Source organism: Lates calcarifer, linkage group LG15 (assembly GCF_001640805.2).
Source record: "Lates calcarifer isolate ASB-BC8 linkage group LG15, TLL_Latcal_v3, whole genome shotgun sequence".
Classification (NCBI taxonomy): domain Eukaryota; kingdom Metazoa; phylum Chordata; class Actinopteri; family Centropomidae; genus Lates; species Lates calcarifer.
The window spans coordinates 6,996,758-7,018,499 of record NC_066847.1 but is presented as its reverse complement, the minus strand read 5'-3'; the positions used below and the strand labels follow the sequence as shown (position 1 = coordinate 7,018,499).

At 40.7% G+C, this 21,742-nt stretch overlaps 1 protein-coding gene across 3 annotated transcripts in view; it reads right to left on the bottom strand.

Moving 5' to 3' along the window:
- Window positions 1-21,742, bottom strand: part of LOC108899472 (mannosyl-oligosaccharide 1,2-alpha-mannosidase IA) — a 174,138-nt gene that overhangs the window by 16,917 nt on the left and 135,479 nt on the right. For 2 of the 3 annotated variants that reach the window (XM_051076369.1, XM_051076370.1), the window contains exon 5: window positions 628-721. In XM_051076369.1, the coding sequence (XP_050932326.1) occupies window positions 628-721 (94 nt within the window). Of the gene's footprint in view, window positions 1-626; window positions 722-21,742 lie in introns of all 3 variants that reach the window. The other variant, XM_018699919.2, reaches the window with a different exon arrangement.

Below are 21,742 nucleotides of genomic sequence, written 5' to 3'. Positions count from 1 at the left end.
CAAAATTGTGTCAATAAAGATTGCAGATTAGAAAGGTAATGGTTTGGAACAGATTAAAAATTTACACAACTCATTTGAAAACATGCAAATATTATTCATATGATCTTCCAAAGTGTTTATGAACACAGATTAATTCTTATCCAAATGTCATTGTCATTACAAAGCTTGGCCTGCAGCTGCTCCATTGTCAATAAACAGAGATTGTGGGCCTGCTTAAGAAGACTTTCTTTTTTTAAATTCACATTTGTTGTTTGTTGCCATTTCTGCAAATTCATGTGGAGCAAAAATTTGTTACTAAATTATAGATCTGAATCTACTTTCTTCGCTCTGGCTCCTTCAGAACAGAAATGTTTATTTTTATATGCAAAGATGTTCTAAGGTACTGACATAAGTTAAAATTCAGTGTTGTTGCACGTGACCTAACTGAGCTTTACACTATTAGTATTTTTCCTACTTGTTGACAACTTGCATGTCAAACTAGGTTCATATTTTTTGAATAAACTTCTCCCTCTGACTGCTAAGAAAAAAACCTTTTGTGCGCTGATTAATGGCAGCCAACCTGATACCATCTTTTATCAGGGATAGAGTAAGGACAGTTGGAGGTGAAGGCAGGCACTGAGACTCACCTCCCCAGGTTGATGACTCCTCGGGGGATTCCTGTTGGCGTGTTGAAGGCAGGCAGCAGCTTCTCTCCGAGCTCCACTGCTTTATTCTTGAACAGCTGGAAAGAGAATGCAGAAGGCAACTTGTAAAACCTGGTAAACAGACAAACAATACACATAAAACTTGTGTGTGATACATAAATAATATGGGAATAGGTATTTACAAAGACAAAAGCTGCATAAACTGCTTGTCATCTCACACATGCTTAGGAAAAATATCACTGTAACAGACTGGGATTCAAAAGCCATGCACACCCCCCCCCCCCCTCTAAAACTAATTATGTGCAACATAAGGCTTGCTACAACTGAACTCCAGCAGGATTAAAAGCAATCTCATTGATGTAATCTACAACAGTCCATTTAAAACCTTCCCATCTCCACTATGCAGACTCTCTGAGGCTGAGGCTAAGGCAAAGTTAATGTATCATTTTATGAGATGGATTATCAGTCGCCATATCTTCTTTAGTCAGTGGGAACAATGCTTGGGGAAAAAAAAGACAAGTGAAGTGAGATATTGAAATCCTGACAATGAGAGAAACGTCTGAGGAGACAAAAAGGGTCAGGGTAGCAGAGCAAAGGCGAGAGGAAAAAGGACAGATTCATAAAGGAGACAGAAACCCTTGGAGACATGAGAGAGCAGGGAAAGTGATTGAGGAGAGACAGACATGGTATATGGAGGGAAAACAGTCTAGACAAAGACAAAGAGCAGTCAGAAAGAGAGTTTGAGAGCGTGGCAGCACTGTGGAGCAGTGACTCAGCAGAAAAACTGAGGAAGATGAGGAGAAAATGGGGAAAATTGCAGTAAGAGAGGTAGAAACCACCTTCCTTCACTAGGACTGTATGAAAAATAATGCCTTGCTTTTTCTTGAGCAAAGTGAACAAGTATTACTGTACATTTGCTGTTAGAATACATAAGAGGAGTCTGACACTCTGGATGGATAATCACACTCTAAATGAGTGCTCTTCTTATAATGCTTTAGAAGATGTAAACGGGAAGTATAATGATGACATGGATTCACTAAGTTATGCTGTGGGCTGCAATTTGAACCCTGTTGTTTAAGTATTTTTTTATATTTTGTAATTTTGCACCATTGACAGTATGCTGAATTAGCTATTAGCACATCCTGTCTGCAGTGTATCCATTAATGTGCAGACAACTGTCACTGCATTACTTTGACGCTGAAGGAAACTTCAGCGTCAAAGTAGTGATGATTCTCACGTAAGTTCTGCAGTTATGAGGAACATATTTTTTCTCTGATTTCACAGAGGATTTTAGGACTTTTTTAAAGATCACTATCTCACATCGAATATAAGACTATGTATATCATGTCATTAAGTACCTTAATTTCCTCAATGAACTGTGTGCCACAGCTGCTGCTCAAACTGTCGATTGTGTTGATAACTGGGCCAAATTACAATAACTAGTCAACTTCCAGTTGTTTTTAGAACACCTGCATGCACCTGTCCCCTCACACAGTATCACAGTTTGAAAACCTCTGGAATATATTAACAGTAATGTGTCCTTTCCTGAATTTCTTTCAGACCCCCCTTTCTTATTGGTTGTGCTTGCATGTTACAACACTACATACAGTATAAACACTATTCACAAGTCCTACACACCCACTTAGCATGCCAATTTCACAGCCCATAGCTTCAGTGTCCTCTTAAAACCTACCCATGAGCCTTTGCATGAAACACTCATGAATATTGTTGCCGCTCATGCTGTTGTGGGACCTTTGCAGCTTTATAACAAACACTGTATCACAGACTCTCTCGCTGTCAGGGTTAAAAAATAAATAAAGTAATACGTGTATGATTAAATGGATGAACAAACACGCTAGCTATGGAACTGGTAGGTGCAATTTCCAAATGGCAAGAGCCTGCCTTTTGTGTTTCATGCAGGGCTGTTCATAAGATATTCTTACAGATGCTGTCATGAAGAGTGACTCACACACAAAGTAGCACGTTGGATGAGATCCTTCATTATATCTATAACTGCTGACATTTATGGCTGGGCACTGAACCTCTTGAGAAAGGACTTACATGTTAACCCATCGCCAAGTATCAAAAGCACTGGTACAAAAGCTGTTACTAAATGCTTGGTCTTGTTTACTCATTGTTTGATGCAATGCTATCTGATCTAAATTATTATGGTGCCCCAGACACCAGACTATAGCTGCAACAATTACGGAAAATGTATCAGTTATTTTAGATTCATCATTAAAGTCAAGTTTCAAAACAAAATACCAAACATTTGATGGATAAATATGAGATTTTTTTTCAATAGTATACAAAATTGAATATCTTTGAGTTTGTACTGTTGGTCAGACAAAAATTAAAGACATTTAATGACAATGTTTGGCTCTAGGATATTGTGAGGGACATTGTCCACTGTTTTCTGATATTCTTATGGAGAAAATGTAGCCCTGCTATACACGGCATTTTATTGAGTCTTTGTATCTTTTGTAAGCTTTGTAAGAAAACTCTTCAAAACAAATTTTTTTAAAAGTTGTGTTTTTTGGTCTCAGAATCTCAGCTATTGTGTTTCACAAATTAGGGGAAAAGATACCATGATATTTTTTGTGTCTGTCAGGAACTCTCAGTACTCTGGCTACACACTGCTGTGTCAAAGTGGCGGAATGGGACCAGGGTGGCATTACACAGTCACTTGTTAATTCTTGTGTTTGTATGTTTGTGTGTGTTACACTCCCTCTTGAGTCCTCTGGCTCTATATTCTATCAAAGAGAGCACTAATGATCCTCCGAGTGGTCTCATCTCTCCTCATCGGTCCTTTCTACCACCACTGTTGCTCAAACAAACTAGAAGGCGCGCGCACACACACACACACACGCACACACACACTTTCAAACCAGAAACACACATAGTTAAAAACAAGCAAAAACTTGCTCTCCTGTGTGAGCTGGGCTTGCATCATTTTGAATTTCAGCCCAAAAATGTGCTTTAGCATGTGCAATCATGCATGTTTAAATGGAACAGACAAACACACACACGACATTCTCCGTCAACAGGCAACATCTCAACACACACTCCCGCATTAAGTAACAGACAGGCATAATGCAGGGGCAGCTGATTATATTGCATTCATTTATTCTTGCTTGTTTATAAATTACTTGATTAATTATAGTAAAACCCCTTTGGCTGGCATCTGCTCTGTGATTTACTATACGCAGCACACAAACTAAATTAAGGGCCGTGTTCATAAATCTGTCTTCAGTGACATGCCCCTGGTCTCTTGTGCCACCCTGAGAGCCTCCTCCAGCATGTGAACTTCATTACCGAAATGCTACTGTATGTAAGTATGATTACACTTTGCACACTTTGTGTTCGCACCACCTTTCCATTCATCCAGTTATGCATAGCTATCACTAAATTTCAAGACTGGTTATGTTCACAATTATATTTTTCTGCCTAAATTTCTCTACCTGTCTGATTCGAATGGCAGGATGGTGGAACTAAGCAAAGAGCAACATTGATCGAATGTGACAGCCGACAGATCGTTTTCTTCCCTTTCGGTTGGGATTCCCTGTGGGAAGGCAGATAGGAGGCTGGACATAAATGGCTTTTCTATCAGCTCTTAACCACTGAAGACGTGCATCAGGCATGCAGTCATCTCTCCCATAGCAAACATTAGCAGAGCCCGGTGGAGAGATGCTTTGAGAAACTTTTCTTGGTTTGCCACTTGTGTTTACCAGTAAAACCTCTCAGTCCTCACCTTGGGGAACAAGGGATATGAGGAAATGGGCCTATGCACTCTTCCATACCAGATGAATGTTTACATTTTTAGCTCTCTACATGTCTGACAGTGTGAAATATTGTTATAAAAGACGTTATGCAACAACTGAAAAAACCCTGCAGGTTAAGGCTGGTGATATTCTTCGTTTTTTATAACTTTTATATGAATTGATAAAAAGCAACATTTTTGCCCATTTTTCAGTACTTTCCAACTGAGTTACTCCAACTGAGGCTCCCAGTACCCAACCCCTTTTTCTCCTCCTGAACATGTAAATCTTTAAAAAGCACAACATATATAGTATTTCCATTTTCAGGCTAAATAAAACAGGTAAAACAGCTGAACACTGTAGGTTGTAGTATTACTAGGTGTCACACTAAAAATTGCAGTACACTATATTATATATTACACTATATTATCACGATGGAGCCTTAAGCTTTCAAGACATACTATCGGACATATAATGAAATAATTTCACACCATAGCTTGGATTTATCTAACATAACAGACACCATGTTAATCTTACAGTATATGCAAGTCATTGCTGGTTTTGGTCTTCTCCATAGCATTTTCTGACAGCGAATGAAGTAAAGAATATCACCAGACTTATCCTTAAAGCTAAATCACAGCTGTGTCTTAATCATACAAAGCAAGGCAGGTTGTCCCACCTGCTTGGAACACATTCTCAGGTCTGATTAGACAGGTGACAGGCATAGTGAAAATGTAATGTGGCAATAAAATGACTGTGTGACTGGTTGCTGATGTGTTTTAGCAGCCAGCGAAGAGCTTCATCAATTGCACAAATCCATGATTCACAGTGTCACTGATTCTGAGTAAAAAATGTGGGCTTTTAATGTGACAACAAAGCCCTGTCTCTTTTACCTCTGCCATCACCTCCTCTTTCCTCACATTACAGAGATGTAGGAGACACAGCAGGCAGGAAACCTGATCTGCTGCAGATGAGAACTGGGTGGTAAGTAGCAGTGTCATGGAAAACATTTCTGCAGTTTGAAGGCAAATTTTATCTCCCGTCCTCTAGAGGGCTGTTTGTGGTTTCCTTGATTCTGTCCTCTAGTTTTGAGACCAAAGCACATGCAGAGCAGATGCATAATGTTGTCTTGATACAAGTTCGGCCACAGTTATTTTCCTGCAACCGGATGCCTCTGTAAGAGTTCATTTGAAGTCACTTCAAGTTCCTGTGTTCCATGAATAACAACCAAATCTAAAAACTTGGTGGGTGACATTTTGAGAATCTTCTGATGTTGCCTGGCTGAAAAAGAAGGCATTTTCCTTGGACCACAGATAAAAAATTCCTATTTGGCAGCTTATGAACACAGATCTGCAAACTAACAACCTCTACCTCCATCACTATCTTCCACCGACATGCAAGTCCACAGTAATTTTCTCATCATCTTTTCCCTTTGTCCTGAATGTCAGAGGATGGCTTTTACTCTTGATCGAAAGCAAAATGATAAAGCAGCTAAAAGGCAGCAAAGTCTGTCAGCTCTGTCCGCAACCGGGGAAAAAAAAACCTTATACTCAACACTGAACTGTCTCTACTGGCATGTCATTCATAGTCCCATAGAGAGCTTGTGATGACAGCGATTGCCTGTGGATGAGCTGGAGAAAAAGACAGAAAAGTCTTGCTGTCTCAGGTGGTTTTTGTTGGCATCACAGATATTTGTGCCATCACTCTTTGGGTAAAAAATACATTCAGTTCTCTGTATACTAAATTGCATAAATGTACAATGGAGCGTAATTAACGATTGATTTAATTGCTGACTGAACTGACTATTTATTTATTTTTTTATTAACTGTTCTATAAAATGACAATAAAACACTGTCTATTATAACTTCCTGAAGCCCACAGTGATGTCTTGAAATGTTTTGTTCTGTCCAGCCTTCAACCTAACACCATCAAAACTGAGAAGCTGGATCTCAGTAATGTTTGGCATTTCTACATGGAAAATCACTTAAACAACTCACTGATGAATGTTCAGTCATGGCTGTCAGTCGACTTTGCAACAGCTCTACTTAGATGTAGGATCTAGTTTACAAATATTCACAAATCAGTTTAAATTACAGCAAGAGCTGAGACCAAATACTAAATTAGAAGTCAAGTCTGAAATCTTAAATTGTGGTTTCAGAATTTTAAAAAGTGATGACATTCTCCTTCAAACTAAATGCCATTTCATTTCTCTGTCTTGTCTCACTGCTTCTACCTCCAGACATAAATCCTAGAACTGAAAAACAAAATCATAATTCAAAATTCAATAATAAATTTACAAGCACATCAAACAATATAGAGAAGTGGTTTGCAGATGCTGTTGGAGCTTTAAGTCCAAGTAAAGCCACAAGTTATTGGTCATAAAAAGATTGGTTATTGCGTTTCCCATAGTAGTAATAATAATAATAAAACTAGAAATGTTATGTAAACCTCTGAATTGTAACCTTACTTGAAATCACTGCTAGTCTCCTTTATACATAGAAATTGAAAAGCTGGTGTGGATGAGAGAGTGTTATAAGTTTTTGTGCATTATTTCTGAGAAATATTATTTCTATGGTTTGTGCAAACACCCACGAACATACACATAAATGATAAAACACAGTTCAAGGACTGCTGCTGGCTGAAAGATATCTGAGGTTTCATTCTGTTGAGGCCATAATAAGATGCTCATTTGCTCAATGCGACGTGACTGGAACAAAAAAGTTGATTCTTTATAAGCAGAAGGCTGCACCTGCTTTGTTTAGTTTCCCTCCCGGTGGCATTGATCATTATTAGGATCCTTTTCTCTGTATATTCTTGGGCCTGGTGGGGGAACACAGGAATATTCAAAAAGAAGCAGATACTCTACAGGTATCTCAGGCACTGGGTGCAGTCATCACTGATTGAAAGGAAAATTACAAGTCTCGGCTTCAATCGTCTACCCCCAATATTTCTACCCTTTCAGCTGGATCTGACAAGACTGACAGGAGGAGACCTTTTCTTGCACATTGATTTTGTTCTTCATTTCACAAGCTGCTGGTGTGAGCTGACTATGAAGCAGAAGAGTCCACAGGTCGCAGAACCAGCACTCGACTATGGTTCAACAAGTCCAAATCTCAGTACGATCAACATCATTGCCTTTGGCCAAGCTTTATCCCTGCACTGAATATTCAGCTACAGATGGTGGCTATATTGAGCGGCATTAGTCATGTGTAAAATTCAAATGAAATATTCAAGGTTAACATGGGAAGGATAACAGAGAGCCTGTGGTGTCTGTTGTTATGTAGGCTCTATGCAAATCAGTACCAAAGGAAGTGTAATGATTGCTAATTGTAAAAAGCTACATTGTATCATTATTGGCATCCATGCCAGCGATCTCATTGTGTATTTTCAGTGACACATGTTTAAATGTCTCAATCGGCAAAGCCGGCAGACTGACACACCAATTGAGTTGCAGTTGCAGCATGCAGTCCCACATCTGCCGCTCACGCCTGATGTCAGAAACGAAAAGTACTCTGCATAATTTATGCAGCACCACATCGCCTGAGAGCGAGTAGGCGAACATGCTAAAGCAGATCCAATAAATTTAACATGAGGACTTCTTGGGAAACAAATGCAGTGGTAAAACGTACCCGCCAAAGCCCAAATTGGGAAACAAACAAGTGGCGGCTGCTCAATCAAGCCCCCGCTGGAAAGGAGCAGCTCCAAATTAGTCCACATTAAAGCTATATTGTTAAGCAATGTTCATCAGCTTAAATGTTCTTCTCTCAAGTACATGAGCCACCCACCTACTCTCTACCCCTCCCTTTGACCCACTAAACTGGGCTTATACAAATGATTCCACAGTTTGCTGACTGCTGCTACTGTATAATACAACAGTCACAATTGCTGTTATTTCTCTCTATTCAATGATGCAATTACTGAGCATATATACTCTCAGGCTTGTGTGTCAGTTCTTGATGTTATCCAGAGCCTAATTACCAGGAGTATGAAAATACTCTGCCTTGAGTGTTAGACAAAGACAGGAAAAAAAAAAAACTTGTTGCAGAAGATTAAGGATGCTTGTGAAGATGTGGTCGATTGACTGTTATAAACACAGCTGGTCATTACTGGGATGTTTCAGCTTCAGTATACATAATCTTTCCATATTACTGCATAGCCACCGAGTGGCAGTGTATGCTTCAGTTTTTCTTTGGGAAATCAGATGGCATTGTTTTGCATCTAAAGCTGATTTTTGTGTGCAATGCTATTGCAATACCATACCTGCATGAAATGAAAGAGGAGGAAATCCAGAGGGAAGAGTTCATACCAACATTGTTCAGCTGTTAAGAAAAATACATGGAAGCTCAACATGTTTCTAGAGCTATCTCTGAGCTTCCTGTCACAGCAAATCACTGTGACCTATCATCTTCACACCTTGAGAGATAATAATGTTGGCACACTGGACCTCATCAGCTACCCCTGTGCCACAGACTCTCAACGCTCCACACACGAGAAATAAAAGAGATTTCCTGTCACATAGCAACACTCATATACCTGTTTACGCTCTGAAGGATGTCATACACGATCAGTCCTCCCTGTAGCAACAGACCAGACAGACCCAGTGACCCATCAATAATTCAACCTACAATTTGCCCAGTGCCACAACCTCTCTGCCATCATTACTGGGCAAGAAGAACAGGAAGAAGCGGGGGCTGATGGGACGCTGAGAGGAGCAGTGGTTGGAGAAGATGTCAGATCCACTTCTCATTAACGCCTTGACAGAGTCTCTCAGGCCTGGTGTAGGAGGACAACAGGCACCTCCTGGCCCTCTCAGCTAGACAGAGGAGCTAACAGGTACCTTCCTGTGTGGCCACAGACAGACAATACTCCCCAAGAAACTGAAGGAAATCTGAGAGATCTTGTTAAGTCTAAGAGAGAAAAACTGTCTGAGTCTGTCTGTCAGTTACATGCAAATGAATGAGGCATTGCAAGACTGTGTGGGTGATGGATTAAAGTTATCACACACACTTTTTTAATATCCTGTCAGAAACTTGCAGTAGCATAAGCTAAAACTTTAAAGCTCTGCGTGTTTCACCCAGAGGTTGTGATGTGTGTTACACTCCTCAATACAAAAGCGGTGCACTAGTAGTACATTAAAAACAAGGTGTTCCTGAGGGAGGAACTGGAGGGCCAAGTATGTGGTCCCTTGAGAATATGAAATACTCAGCAAATCTGTCCCTTACACTGACGGATCAATGTGTAAAACTTACATTTTGGCACAAGAGGAAAGATCATGTAATAAATAAATAAATAAACAAGACTAATAATCTGCAGCCATGCTAGCAGCTCTATAAGGCTACACTTTTGCAGTGGTGCTTTAAACTTGATGCTAACATCAGCACATTAACACACTCACGATGAAAATACTAACAAAGTGATGTTTAACGGGCAAAATGTTTAATATGTTCATACATTCAAGTGCAGCTGAAGCTGATAGGAATGTCATTGGTTTTGCAGGTATTTTGTCATAAACAACAGTATGGGACAAATTGAAATTTTGACCTGATGATGGTGATGTATGAATGATTATGGATCAAAGTTATTACAATTCATCCTCTATGAACCGTAAAAGTCTGCACAAATGTTTGCTCGATCAAGTAGATGTTACTTCACTGAATAAATGAAAAATTTGACCTTCTTGTCATTAGGAGGACAGACATTCATGCTACTCTGGGGAACTAGCCACACCAACACTATTATCCCGAGAGCCGTGCTGACATGTAAGATATGCTCTGGACCAAAGACAGGCTAACCCACATGATCACTCTCAGGCTGAGCAAAAACCAGAGATGAAAAAGACCCAGTGGCATTCTTCAGTGCAAATGGTTGACAGAGTGCAAGCAAATTTCTTGTTTTATACTGTAAGAGAAGGTCCACACCTCCTCCTCTAAGATATCTCTGAATACCGGACAATAAATATACTGCAAATACCTGTTGTTTAGTCTCAGAAAGAGATAAACATAACCACAGAGCCAGCAGATTGCATGGGAGTGTTAATGAGATTGGAGGAACACAATGCCATGAGGGGGTGAGGATAAAGTGTAGAAGATAAAGCAGTCACAGCCTCAGTGGGAGAGACAGAGAGAGGGGTGGGGGTGGTAGTGGGAGGTTTGAGTCTGAATCTTTGACTGGGATGAGAAGGCGAGGCAAGATGATGAAGATGAGATCTGGGTTATCTGTGTGGCCTAGCATGGATCTGCGGTTCACTTGGCAAAATGAGCAAGTTGTTTGTGAGAGAGAGTGGGGGGCTTCTCTTCTTTAAAAGCTGCTGATGGCAGAGCTGAGCTTCAAAGCGTCGCCTGCCTCATCAAAGATTCAACTCAGTGAGGGATATAGCCACTGTGATGCCATGCATGCTGGGGAGTGAGTGTGTGTGTGGAAGCCAGAGAGAGACAGATGTTTGCTGGAGAATGTGTTTATGTCCTCTTTATGTGTATGCCTCCAACTGTAAATTAAGACATCATGAAACGTGCTTTCAGAGATTAATGTTTATAGCACAAATTCGTCATTGGTGCTTCCCCATGACATTATTGTCAGCAGCTGACAATGAATAGGAAGGTGGTGTAGAGGTATAGTGATGTAAGGAAAGTGTACTTGGAAAGCCAGGAACGTACTGTCATGCATGTCAGCCCAAGCCGCACATGCAGTTATTTAACTCCACTGTGCCTCTGAAGTATGATGTCTTTGGAGTGAAGTTGCTATCCTGAGTGACAAAAACTCTATGTAATCTACCCCCCTTTAAAAAAACAAGTCTACATAATCACCAAGCCTCCATAGAGTCTGAAAATAAAAGGCAATTCAGCTTAACACAGTGCACAGGCTGCGTAGTACAGATAATCACCATTCAGACCCACAAAATTTCACTGCTTTTCCTCAAAAATTGAAATGAGAAAGACACTCCAGAAACTCAATTTCACAAGTTCTTCAAACAGGTTGAGAGCAAAGGCAGTGGCTCACTTCTTACAATGATAGGCATTTCATCAGCAAGCTGTAATGCTATATACTTTAAAAGAAAGAAAAAACTTACAGGCGTACAAGGTCAAACTAGATCCTTCTTGAATCTTGGGGATATGGTGAAGAGCTAAAATGCATTACCTAAGTGCAAACTATTTGAGATGGTAATATATACAATTATACTGTACCTTTGTTGATGTTTTATCTGTCTCATGCACTGCTAAATCAGAGAGTGGGAGTCATAACAAGGGTGTTACAGTGCTGCAGAGCTCATCTGGAAATTCAGAGACGATAGTTTGGAGGTGTTTGGCTGGTGCACATAAATTAAACACAGCCTTCACTCTTGCAGATGAGGCAGGAGTGTCAGAAAATGTGGCAGACGTGATGGATCTGAGAATTTAAATTTGGGGTCGCGTAAGGATCACATTCGGCTTCAATATCAGGCAATTATACCTCAAATATAACAGGACAACTGATATTTTTGGAGTAAGCACAAATTCTACTGAAAAAAGAGAACAGTTTTGATGTCCCCTCTAGTGAATGTTCTGCAGTCTTATTTTCTTTACCCTACCTGTGCAATGAACATGTTTTATGACATTTACCTTGGCCTCCCACATTACACCACATGCCTCGACATGTGAAGAAGAAAGTGCGATAATGCTGAGAGCTCTTGGTTTTCACCACAGCAAAGGATATAACATTTCTGCCAACTGCAAGCCTGCAGCCAGGTACATTTTCTAGATTGAGAAAATCTCGTATATCAATCCTGTGATACTATAAATGTTTTAGCGAATCAAAATAAATCCCTGTAAAATCACCTTTCAGCAACCTGCTGCTTGGTCAACAAGATGGTTTATGCAGCATGGGACACTCAAATTCAGCTATAGGGCCTGAGTTCAAATGCACTCAAGTGCCCTTGAGGGAGACACTGAATCTCTGTCTGTTGTAAGGTTACTGTTGTGCACCTGATCTTCTGCTCGAGGAGCAAAGCGAAATGACAAATTTCCTGTGGGCAGCAGTACCATAACAGAAGAGAAAGGTGGATTCAGATCCTACAGAGGCAGTCCTTTCAGATACACCGTGTAAACTCTCTAAAAACATATCAACCGTAGTCATGCCTGGAGGCTTTAGTCAGCTTCTGTTTAACAGCACTACAAAGGCATTGTTGATGACATGCCATTTTGACTGTGATCTAAAATGGTAGTTGTTGTAGCCTATATCAAATCATCCCCTCAGGATATGAAGCATATGGTGTTATATTCCTCTCAATCTTCCACAAGCGTGATGATGGATCCTCTTGATTCTTTCGGCACCAACCTCCATCCGTTCAGCTATCATCCTCTCTGAGTCTACCTCAGGGACCTACTTAGATGGCAATGCTTTCTCCCCTCTGATTGGCTTTGCAGGCTTCCTGTTGCTGCGTGCACGCTGTTGCCATGGTTTCGGCTGTGGCTGCGCTGCAGTGTTCGCTAGCTCCATCTGTCTTGGGTGTCAGCTGGGTGGAAAATGCTGTGACTCCACTCATTTTCTCAGCAGGGGGTGGGAGGGGTGGAGGCATCCATCCTGCTGCCACTCCTCTGTCTCCTCGCTGGCACACGTCAACACAATTCGCGACTCCAGTTCAGACACATGGCTCGACAGTAAAGAGGATTGTTGTTTGGGGTTGGATGTGCTTCATCAATTTGAAGGCAAAATAATGTTAGGAAAGCTGAAGAGATTTTCTTGACTCCTGCCAAAATTCCCAGGTGCAGAATTCAGGCATTGAGAGTGAGGAAAACAAATAAATACAGCAGAGCTTTTCTTAGCCCAAAGAGAAAGGAGGTCACTTGTATCAGCAAAGTGTTAAACTGGATTAAATTTCATAATTAAACTACTATGCCAAGCTGCTGCATATTCCGCATTCCAGTTTCCTTTTATCCACAGAAAAATAATAATAATAATGATCCCAATATTATTCTATCTCTGCATACTTTCTACCTTATGCTCACTTGTAGAATTGGGAAGTCTAGACATAAAGTGTCTGAATGACTAAATCTTGATCATATCAGAAAATAGCAGGGGCCACATGGGCTGTTCTTGTAACAATGGTGCTGTACTGACTCTGTGCCCATTGACGCAACGCCACAGCAGAGCCACGCTTGAGGGCATCAGGCTAGTACCTTTCCCACCTGAGATTAGCACTGGTACAACTGTGGTCACTGGCTCTTAGCCATTTCTACTGGAATATGCCAATATGGTTCAGTGCAGTTTTTCCTCAGGGCGTTGTTGATTTTGTCGGAATGTCACTCGTGTTGCATGGGAATTCACATTTGGGACATATGAAGAAAAATGGACCAGCCAATGAAGCAGTAGTCAGACCACTCACTATAAAGAAGAAATTGCAGTACACCAGCTGAAAAAAGACAGCTACAGGCATGACCAACAATATAAATAACCATGAATCACTCTGACACTCTTCTCCTTAAGAGGAGTGCTTGGAGTTTTGACCTATCACAAGAACTGGAATATCTCTGGGCGGAAGATGCTGGGCTGAATACTCTTACAAGATGGTGAGTAATGGTGTCTGATATTCCCTGGACCCCTCGATGTGCGAGGCCCTGGGGTCATCTGAGGGATCCCTGTCTTGCCACAAATGTCACAGCTCATAGATATTGCATGGGACCTGGCCTTTTGATGCTAATTAAATGTTACTGCTCACCAAGCACCGAGATAAAGAGGAAGAGCAGGGGTAGAGGGAAAGGACTGTGAGGAAAAGATGGAGGAGGAAAAGCAGGATAGAAAGAAGAAACATTTGTGTGATTGAGAAAGAGAAAGGACCAGATGTATAAATGATGGTAAGCACAAAAAACATGTATGTGCCATGTTATCACCATCAATGATGGTTTTCAAGTACATGTGAATGTATGTAATGACACAGGCACTGTAAATTGCCACAGTCACGCATAAAGACTACTACTCTAATATTGTTGGAGATCCTTGCCGATGTAGCACAATCTGTAAAATTGCACTTCCTCTTTGCCGTTCTTTTAATTGACACAACTAACAAGTGGCGGAACAGGCAAAAGTACTGATACGCAAACAGCTCATTAAGGGCGTGCCTGATATTGCGGGGGATAAAGAGGGCTGGGAACATGCAAGCAAATTTCTGTCTTGACTAAAACTGTGCATACACACAGTTTTAATCGGGAATCTACACAGTGTTATATGTCTCTGGTCACAGGTTTTAAAAGAAAGGAGGATGGAAGGAGAAAGGGACAGATGGAAAAGAGCAATGGGTGGTTCAACATGACAAATGCAAGACTGCCAAGTTGTTCAGAAAGCACCATTTGAATGTAGTGCACCGAATCAATATCCACTGGAATAGAGCAAATTTGTCAGCCTGTTCAAACCATGCATTTTTTCTGATGTTGAGCTGACTGTTCAGACAGTGGAACAAAAACAAACTCTAAAGCTGCTATAACCAATATTCTATAATAGCAACGTATCAAATGACAATTTGAAAGCGATGTGACAATGTGAAAGGTTCACTTATAATAACCCTACAGGGGATTATAATTTGAATCTTGGGCTCCTCTCAGCTTTATAGCAAGTCTCAGCTTACTATTATACTGTCTGGTTTGTACATTTACACTTTTGGTTCACTATCACCCTTCCTATTCCATCTTTTTTGGCCACAAAAGCTCTAAAAACCCACTGTACATACCTGCTAAACACTTTAGAGTAGACAGACAAATTAAGCGACTACCTGGTGAACATGAAGCACTTAGCAGCTTAAGAGCCTGACATTTTCTTCAGGATTTTTTGGCCCCAAATGGCCCAAAAAAAAATCAGTTACTGCAGGTTTAAATCCACAAACTTGGTGACCTCACAGCACTGGGACTTACACAGATGACATGGACTCAAAGCTTACCAGCTAACACCACCCACCAGCATGCTACAGGCAGCCCACCGTCTGTGAGGAACATTACTGTTTCTCAGACCAGTGTAGAAATGTGCACATAAAGACGGATTGTGATGGGGGACTGACCCTGTTGGGCAACACTGAGGCAGAACAACACCAGGCGGTCATCAGCTAGCCACTCGGCTGAGAGACAGCTGTTGATCGCATCAGGGGGTCCTCAATCGATGAGCCAGCAGAACGACACTGAGCTGCAAAAAGGGTCTGACTTTAGTCTTGTAAGTGTGTGTGTGTGTGTGTGCGCGTGCACTTTGACTGGATTTGTCACATCTGAGTGCCAGTGCTGTTATGTGAATCAGTGGCTGGCCCTGGGTTGGGATTCAGATGTTTAAATGTTATTTATTGATGCGTGGAAAACAATCAGTTTAACACAGCGCTACATTACCAATTATTTGCCATTTTGTAACAACAGTGCAAATCCTGCACAGAAGAGAGTGAATGTCTGTTGCTGAAACTGCACTCACACTATACTTTAAACTGTCTGGGTAATAAAGGCAAAGTGTTCATCCAAGGATAGATGTGCTTATATTCTTTGGGCAGACATAGAGTGACTTATCTGGACAAGTCAGGCCTTTGTGAAAGGCACCTTGGTGTGGTTATGTCACTTATCCAAGCCAAAGTCAGGGGCAATTGAGAGCACTTAATGCTGGGTGGCGTTTGTTAATGTCCATGCCCAGTCAGGACACCCCGGCTTTAATTGGGACAAGTCACAGGTTCTGTCACCCTGAATAAGCCTGGTGTCCCCATCAAGCCTGAGAGAGCAGGCTGCTGGTCAGCTTGTATTAATTTCAGAAGGCTGCAGGGACTTGCTATGTCCACAATGGTGACAATAGCAGAGCCAAGGTGTCTCCTGGGAAGGCATGCTGTCACTCCTGCCACAGTAATGTCCACACAGGAGGCTTAACATTTCTTTTTTTTTCTTTTGTGTTCTTTCTTTTCAGCAAAGCTTGGCATTGCTACAACTTATTTCAAACCACAGTGGCGGTGAGAAGAGCTCACCTGTCTTTGTAGGAGTATGTGTGAGAGAGAAAGAGCAGGAGTGGTGGTAGCTGGCAGCTCCTGTGTGCACCCAGTTTGAGGTGGCAGATATGTCACATTGTGAGGGCAGGTACCTGCTTGGCAGCTGTGAACTGTCTCACCATGGCTCTGTCTGTCACTTGCCTTCTCTTCCTTCCTTTGCTTTTCCCCTCTCAGTACGACTTCTTAGACCGCTGATCCACCAATTTGCCAGCACTGCAAACATCCCAATTAGCAGACAGACACAGAAACAACTTAACTGCTCGCTCAAACTTAAAAAATCGGTGTATAAAAACATTGGAGAGGCCATTAGATGTTTGGATTCAGTTGATTCTGTGGAGACGAGAAGCTGTTTTCACCTGTGGATGGCAATTAAAGTGGCCTGAGTGTCTGGTTGCAACTGTGCCTGAGTGCACAGCTTAACAATTACAGCTTAATTATATTAAAAAAAGCTTTTCTCCTTTTCTCATCATCTTAGTTTTCCAATTGCATCATCTTAGTCACTCTCTTGAATATTAGAGACATACTCAGACTATGGCACATACTGTTTTTTTTTCCCCCCACGTATTGTACATGAGTGGTTGTGAACGGCTCAGAGCGTTTTTCATGATTTTTTTTTTTTCTTCTATTCAGTGTTTCATTTCTCAGGGCAGGATTAGGTTACATTTACTAATCCCTGCAGAACTGATCATTTTTAAATTCAGTTCAGCCAAAGTTGTTGTACGGCCAACAAAACTTTGCAAACAGCGGTGAACTTACTTGGACTTTAGTAGAAGATACATTGTGGTTTGACTTTATTTCAGGGGAAAATATTGTGCTTTTTACTCCTCTATCTTTATATGTCATCTAAAATTACATTAAGTATGTAACTTTTTACATACTGTATTGCACACAGTAATTTGTATCCATTATTAAAGCCTGAATTCTTTTTCCTTAAATGTGAAAAAAATCTGCCAGTGTATTTACATTATTTTAATGTCTCCACAATAAATAAACATTTTAATTTGTTATGAAATTTGCCTTATTCGGCCCTTCAAGATACTGACACTTAAGGGCTTGTGTCCACAGGCAGCTGTTTCTGTGCTGGGAGCGCCCATGACCTCTTTTTCAGAGTGCTTCTCTCAAGCATTTATTGTTGCTAGGTTACAAAAACCATCCTCTAGTACTTCTGCATTCCACATTCTTGATTTCAAATGTTGATCATGGTAACCCTCTCTTATTGTTGACTGTATTGATATCATAGGTCCTGCCCCTTCTTGATTTTGATTGGTTGGTGAGGGAGACGTGACACTGACAAACGTGCCAGTGTTCAAAAACTATTTTCAGCTGAGAGCACTGTGAGCTCAGTTGGGGAAAAAAAAAAAACAGTACGCTGAGGGTGTTTTTGCATAGGGAACGTTAAGCGCTGTCATCTCTGCCAATGCAAAAACAGCAGCCTGTGGACACAGGCCCAAACTTGGGAAAATAAGTTTGTTCGTCTTACAAAACGATCTGTATTCAAGGTCCACTTACAAATTTGAAGACCATGAGATAATGTTGAAAACTCTGCAACAACCTAGTATGTGGGCCTTGATATGAGATTGATTGGTCAATCTTCTACTCCCAAAGTAAAGAATTAACCTTAATAAACAAGTTTTTTGTGCTGGAAATGGACTGACATTAATAATAATATAAGAGAAATGAGGATCTTGACTTTAGTATATTAATATGTGTGATAATACATGTGTTGTTGAATGAAAAACTTTTCCATATAAAGGAGAATTTTTTATATTGTAGCATCGCTGCTTTTACTTGAGAAAAGAATCTGAATATATCTTTCAGCAGTCCTGCCAGCTCACCACATGTCGTGCCACACCTGAGAAAGCAAAAGAGGAAGCGAGGGGTGGGGTCAAAAGTTTGGGGATTGGAAAAACATGAGAGAGAGCTTTTTTCCCCCCTTGGTGCAATACGTTGGGTGAATGCCAGACTCTGTGTCCATGCTCTGTGGGCAGAATGTGAGGATATGGACGATGCCAAAACACTGTTTGGCACAAAAAGAAAGCACTTCCCAGTTCCACTACACTGGCTCTCTGCCCAGTCACTGCTAGCATTTGCCGGTTTCAGCCAGCTTCTCTACTTTGAAGCTGCGAGGACATTTTCTCCCCACGAACGTCTGACAGGCAAATCAAGACATGTTCCCCCCACTGAGTTACTATGCAGGTTAACTTGATCAATGCAATCACAGAGCTGGCGACAAAATCATACAAAGATGAGGTTCATTAAGGCCTAAATTAGCATGCAACTTCAGAGGGGAGAACCCTGATTGGCTCTGATTGATATCATTATGAGAGAGGTGATTGTGCAGCCGTAGCTTTTCGACAGTTGGCTGTAAGAAATAAAATTAAAAAAAAATTCTCATGGAGAGAAAAAAAGCCTTGACCTGATATGGGAGCCAGGAGCTGAGCAGAGGTCACCATGTGTTCAATTCTTGGCTGTAATGAAATGTCGTGCTCACTGGAATTGGCCCAATCTCGGCCTCCAAAAACAGTTTGGTTGATAGGAAGAGGAATTGGTGGCAAATGAGCTCAAGGGGAGCAAAAACAGTGGAGGAATTGGCTGCAGAGAATTGATGTGCACTGGATTCACTTTGAGGCAATGATGCAGAGGAAGCAGGTGGAATCAAGAGGAACAGCAGTCATGTTTCCGGTCGTCTCCTGGGATGTAATTTCAGGCTAATGAAATGATCATGTTGGAGGTGACGCTGATACAATTCACTTTCAGTTTTAAGCATGACTGTACATTCTTTATACATCTGCTCTCCTAGACAAATAGTTTCCAACCTGGGCAGTGGGGAGTCCCAAGATGATTAAAGCTTTAAGAAGATCTTAGCTTTTTCAGTAACTCTTTTGACAAATTCTTTCACACTATAAAATCTTATTGAGTCCTGTGTAGAGTAAAAAACTCTTGAAGAATCTAAGAAATCCCACACATCACTTTCACTTACTTTAAAAACTGTTTGTTTTGGTCCTCAGGCTTTCATCAGTTAAAATTAAGGAATTTATCATGAAAGACAGTGCACAGGATTCTTTGGCTCAAGTGCTTTTTTCTTGCGATATAATGGATACTTTAAAGTCCCTCTCCACTCACAACAACACCTCAGAGGAGTTGTTTTAGACCACTTTTGTACATATCACAGTGAAACTCTGCTGACTGGATCTAACTGTATATCTACAGTGAACTATGGTCATACACATCTTCTTTTAAAGAAACTGGCAAGTTTCATATTTGAAGGGAATGAAAAAAAGAACAAAACCAAACAAAGCACGACATCAAAGAGCTCAAATAATCTGATCTTGAATGAGGGTAGAGAGATGAAGCGGATGCATTCACGTTTGTGTTTGTTTGAAGCTTTTTGAAATGTCACAATGCAGCAGAGAGGAGGGACAGTGAAGTGGCCGCTGGCACAGAGGCGTCCTGGAGCATCATGGATAGACACATTCAACGGCTGCCATCCCCTTTTATGCAATGTGAAGACATCAAAACAAATATGCCTCGTCTCTCAGCTTCAAGTTCCCTTCATCTCGTATAGTGCTCTGCCTTCAGGTTGCCATGGATACAAGTAGACCACAGGCCATACCGAGAGAGCTCGACTGTAAACTCACTTTCACTCCACTTTTCATCACTTTTTCTACCAGCTAATGTTAATTTCTAAGACAAGTGCTTTTGGGAATAGCAGTGACCATTATGATAATTGTTGGCAGAAATCCTGCTTTTGCTGCACTAATTATGAAAATGACTGTCACAATGGCAACACTTAAATATTTTTACTACAACTGCACTTAACAAATTGACCAATTATGGCTTCAAAGCAGATTTAGCACATAAATGTGATGTATCTGTCTTAACTGCACCGTACCATATCTCATGCTAAAAGATAAATCAGGTGTTTGCTCTGGAGCGATGGAGGCTGTTTACTGATTGGAAATTGTCAGTGTGAGACCGAGTTTAGCAGCTGACCCAGCTTCTGCCCTGTCAAACACTTCTTCCTGCTTAGTGAATTCATCATTTCCATCTTAATGGGAACATTTGACTGACACCTGCCATCTCGAGTTGCAGGCTCATGTCAGCGAGCGCCAGAGTGTTCACTGCAAGAGTATGTAAGTGTGTGTGTGACTGAGGAAGATAGAGAATGACTGATGGAAAGGTGAAAGCCAGAAGTACAAACTTTGTGCCTGGACAAACAACTGAGTATATATATAGATGTTGATCATTATCTCAGATCACAGGACATGTACAGTATGTGCTGTTTTTCCCTAATCTATAGAGAAAGATGGAAAATAAAACCCTCTTGTTTTCTGCTTCTGACACTTGGAACAGTCTACAAAAGTAATTTAAACAAGTGAATCTGGTAGTTGTGGGAACTTCAAGACTAATGACCCATTAGTTAATTGTCTTTTCTATGCTTTCTTTATACCTATTTTACTTTTGTTAATTGTAGGGCTGAAATGAACAGCTACTTTTGTATTTGATTAATTGTTTGGAACATAAAATGTAAGAAAATAATAAAAAATGCCCATCAAAATTTCTTGACACCCAAGATGATGGCACTAGATTGCTTGTTTTGTTCAAGAAATACTTCAAAACCAAAGATGTTAGGATCATTATCATATAAGACAAAGGAAAGCAGCAAATTCTCACAGCTTTCTCTTGAAAAATTACTTTAAAAATAATTAATCAAAACACTTGCACTGAATTACTGACTATTGTTTAATCCACTGCCTGATTTTGTATTGTTTTGTCTGCCAATCTTTATGCTGCCATTGTTTCACATTTACTTAGCAAAACAGTTCACCAACCTCAATGGTTCTTAAAGTTAAAGTTAAATTAAAGTTAAATAAAATAAAACTTAAACAATGTATCATTTAGGTGTTTATCCACTAATAATGACCAGAGTTAACTTTTTCCAGCTTCTCAAATGACTTTTTGCTTTTCTCTGTGTTACATAATTTAAAATTGAATACCTCTGGGTTTGGGACTATTGGTCAGACAAATCTGGCCAATTTTCACTCTTCTGTAACATTATGTAGGTGAATTTGTGGGCTGCAGCCCCATATGTGGTTCTTGGTTCTTGGTACTCGAGCTTCTGCCAGACCAATCAGCTACATCTCCACAATAAAGTCATTTGGAATAGAGGCTGGTGAAGGGGGGATGCAGAAAATGGGGGAATATCTTATGACTGCATGTAATGGCTGAGCAGTCACGCTCAGCAGCCTCTCTGTCTGTCCCTAATGGACTGATACACAGGCCCATTTCCCTGTGTTAATCAGACCTGCATCAGCACGAAACCGAAGCTATGCACAATCTGCCCACTGGACTCACAATGAGGGAGGGAC